Source organism: Gavialis gangeticus, unplaced genomic scaffold (assembly GCF_001723915.1).
Source record: "Gavialis gangeticus isolate Ggan-Ray unplaced genomic scaffold, GavGan_comp1, whole genome shotgun sequence".
In the NCBI taxonomy this organism is placed as follows: Eukaryota; Metazoa; Chordata; order Crocodylia; family Gavialidae; genus Gavialis; species Gavialis gangeticus.
Window position 1 is genome coordinate 13,697,288 of NW_017728991.1, and position 3,504 is coordinate 13,700,791.

At 47.8% G+C, this 3,504-nt stretch overlaps 1 protein-coding gene across 1 annotated transcript in view; it reads right to left on the reverse strand.

Moving 5' to 3' along the window:
* The window catches only part of LOC109297719 (CMRF35-like molecule 5), an 18,525-nt gene extending 17,493 nt beyond the window's left edge, over positions 1-1,032 (reverse strand). Inside the window, exon 1 of the mRNA XM_019517716.1 lies at positions 683-1,032. Coding sequence (XP_019373261.1) covers positions 683-722 — 40 coding nt within the window. The 5' untranslated portion in view covers positions 723-1,032. The remainder of the gene's footprint in view (positions 1-682) is intronic.
* Between the last annotated feature and the right edge of the window lie 2,472 nt (positions 1,033-3,504).

A 3,504-nucleotide genomic window follows, 5' to 3' on the forward strand; every position in this document is an offset into this window, starting at 1 on the left:
GCTCAGGCTGTTGGACGATGGGGAGACTTGCCTAACGCAAGGCAGGAGACCCCAGCTAGTGGATTTTTTTATCTTCTAATTAGCAAGCCGCATAGACGTGGACACTACTTCCCCTTCTCCTGGGTGGGGAGGAAGAGATGAGGTGGGGATGGGCTGTCAGGCAGTGTACTGGGTAATGGGCATTACCACCAGGACAAAATGCCCGTGAACTCAGCTGAACCTGGAGAATAAACCGTGAGACTGTGCGAGTGGCCTGCATTGCCAAAACGAGAGAGATCCTGCCTGTGACTCCCTCTTCTGCTCCATTGGAGTTGGGAAGTTTTTGGGGACTTGCAAATATAAAGTCTCAGTTTGCCATAGCTTTATCATCAGGGGCTTTTTTGGAAGACACCTGAACAAACAGCTCTGCTCCCTGCATAAACAGTGCAAATATGCTCTACCCTGACAAAGAGCTCAAGGGGAGATTTACCCTGAGGAAGGGGCACAGCACACCCTGCTCCAGAGGCAGTGCCCTGGGAGATCCTACAAACTTACTGGAAGCCTGCAAGACACGTCCTGCAGTCCCTGCTGCAGTGCCAGCCACCGCTTTGCAACACTACATGCAGACCGGGTCTGAGAGGGCTGAAGAAGGCCGGCAGTGGCTGTGTTTCTGCTGGGCCCTACAGGGATCGTTGCACCTTACCTGGAAGGAGCATCCAGCCAAGCACCGGGAAGATCATCATTGTTCTGCTGCCCTGCTCCGTCTGATGAATCCTTGACCCTCTAGCCAGGAAAAGTCCCTTTGTTATGCTTTTCGGAGGTGTCTTTTCTAGGACTTGGCAGTGAAACAGCGTTTCTGTAGCTGGTTTTGTTATGATCAGGGTTTGTCTTCCGTTAGCTTCTTATGTGCCTCACTTCCCTCAAGGAAGGCAGGAAGGGAAGTGACTCTCACTCAGAACTTCTATTTTTCTTCATCTTTTTTTTCCCCTTTTAGCTAAAATGTTTTTTTCTGTGACATACTGGGCAGGGTCTGGTGGGAAATGGCTGCTGCAGTAGCAGGGAGTGCTGTGGGTTTCTGCTGAATGGCTCACAGCCATTATTTAAAACACAGAAATATTTGTTGTCTTTTTCTTTTGGCAGATCTGCGTAAATAAGTTCCCTCTTATCCTGAAAACCAACCCAGCCATACAGAAAGTGGGCTCTGTACCACCTAAGCAGCAGCAAAAATGGACTGTCCCTTCTTCCCCTGAAGGAGATTTTAACTTTCTCCTTCGAGCTGCTCAAAATATTGTGTGTGGAATTTTTTTCTGGTGCAAAACCTTAACAGAAACCTCACACGGTTTTCTATTGATTATAACCAGAAATCAGCACATCCGAGTGTCATGCTGTCCCTGCCGGTGAAAAGATATTTTGCTTTCTTACTTTTGAATCATTCTGAATTTCAGCAAACGTTTCCAAGCGTGGCACTTGCTAGTTCTGGTGTATAAATGGCGGGTGCCAGTGCAGTATAACTTACTGTAAGCTGCTCTTTGGGGTATTTACAGATTCCTTTTGAGAGCAGGAAGAGGCTTAAACTAATTTATGGAAGGAGCATAAATATACATGAAAATGTCCTGCAGGGTGAGGGACTGGTGGCAGTTACAGGGCTCTGCTTCCATAATACACTGCACCTAGGACATTTCTTTAGAAGGCCATTATAAAGTTAAACTGGCAAAGGTTCGGAAAGGCCAGAGTGGAAGTGGCTTGTGCAGCTCCAAGAAGTGTCTCCTGAAAGTGATGAAGCAGAATTTTTTTCGTAGGTTTATACCCTGTATGGCTGTGGTCAGACTTTCCCAGGAGCAGCAAAAAGCAAATCCTTGGTTTGAAGGCCACAGTCTGCCAAATGTCAAGTCTTTTTTGTAAAGCTCTGTAACAGTCAGTTTGAAGGGCACTTACCTCCTGAGTGTGCTACGTGGAGCTCTGCCTGAACGGTTGAAGAAGATTGTCCCAGCAGGGACACCTTACTAGGTACTACCAGCAATTTGGTTCCCATCAGGACACCATACTTGTAGTCCAGGATTATCCCCAGTAGGGCGTTCAAGATTCAAAACGCAGTTTGGGATAGGGTTGCCAACTCCGGTTGAATCTATTCCAGGAGTTTTATCATATGATGTAATGACATTAATGACTAATCTACTCAGGGCCGGCCCATCCTATTCTGCAAGGCTTTTGATATAGTGAAACCTATGGACGCAAGGGGCTCTACAGCTAAGGGGCCCCCTACATCCAGCTGCTTGCCACCCCCCACCCTACCCCTCCACCGCTGGCTTCTTCAGGGTAGGGGGGGGTCCAAAACTATTTCTTGCAGGGGGCTACAAAAATTGTGGGCCAGCCCTGGATCCACTGTGCTGTACTCAGGAAAGCAAATGCACATTACTATTACATTTTAAAAACCCACTGGACTACTGTATAAATTGGATTCAACATTTATTTTAATGAATGCACTATCATTTATCTCCCAGTTGGCTCTCAGCCATCTCCTAGAGATTATAGCTAATTCCTGGAGACACCAGGGCAATCCTGGAGGGTTGGCAACCCTAGTTTGGGAACCTAGGAAAGTTCCAGCCCAGGGAGTGGCTGGGCAGCTCCCCTCAAGCCCGGGTGTCTTTCTGCCCTGGGGATGGTGGAAAGAGGTGGTGATGAATGAAGAGGGCTGGGAAGAGCCAGTAGTGTGGTCCTATTCCACAGGTACTGGCTGAAGCATATGACCATGTGGTCTAATGGATAAGGCATCTGACTTAGGATCAGAAGACTGCAGGTTTGAGTCCCTTCATGGTTGCTTTTGTTCCCTTACAGGTTGGCAGAGCTTTAAACTAGCTTTGTTGGGGGGACAAGGATGTTGAAGACAGGGTGAAACCAGGAAGGACAAATTAGCTTTGTTGGGGGACAAGGATGTTGAAGACAGGGTGAAACCAGGAAGGACAAGCCACGAACCAAATGCTGGAATAGACCAGGTAAGTACTAAGAGGCCCACTAAGCATCATGATAGGGGAGTACTAGGGGCACCTATTGGAAGACTTAGGTGTCTTTATACTAATGCTAGGAATATGGGAAATAAGCAGAAGGAACTTGCAATCCTGCTTGCAGACAATAATTTTGACCTGGTTGGGCTAACAGAAACCTGGTGGGACCCTACCATAATTGGGCAGTGGGCACTGAGGGCTACAGGCTATACAAGCAGGACAGATTGGGGAAAAAAGGCAGTGGGGAACGTTGCTCTATACATTAAGGAGCATTATACATCTTCCGTAATAAAGATGGGGACAGAAGAAGGGCAGATTGAAGTCCTGTGGGTCAGATTACAAGGGGGTAGGGGTCCTAGGGACTTAGTGGGGGTCTACTACAGGAGATAGGTACAGGGCTTTGAGGGAAACTGCACCCCAAATATTTTAAAGCAAACCTCATCTCACGTGTATGTGTTAAACCACAGTGGGGTCAAAACTGCAGGGGTGCTGGCCCTCAGTGAGGCCACAAACCCTGCCAAGT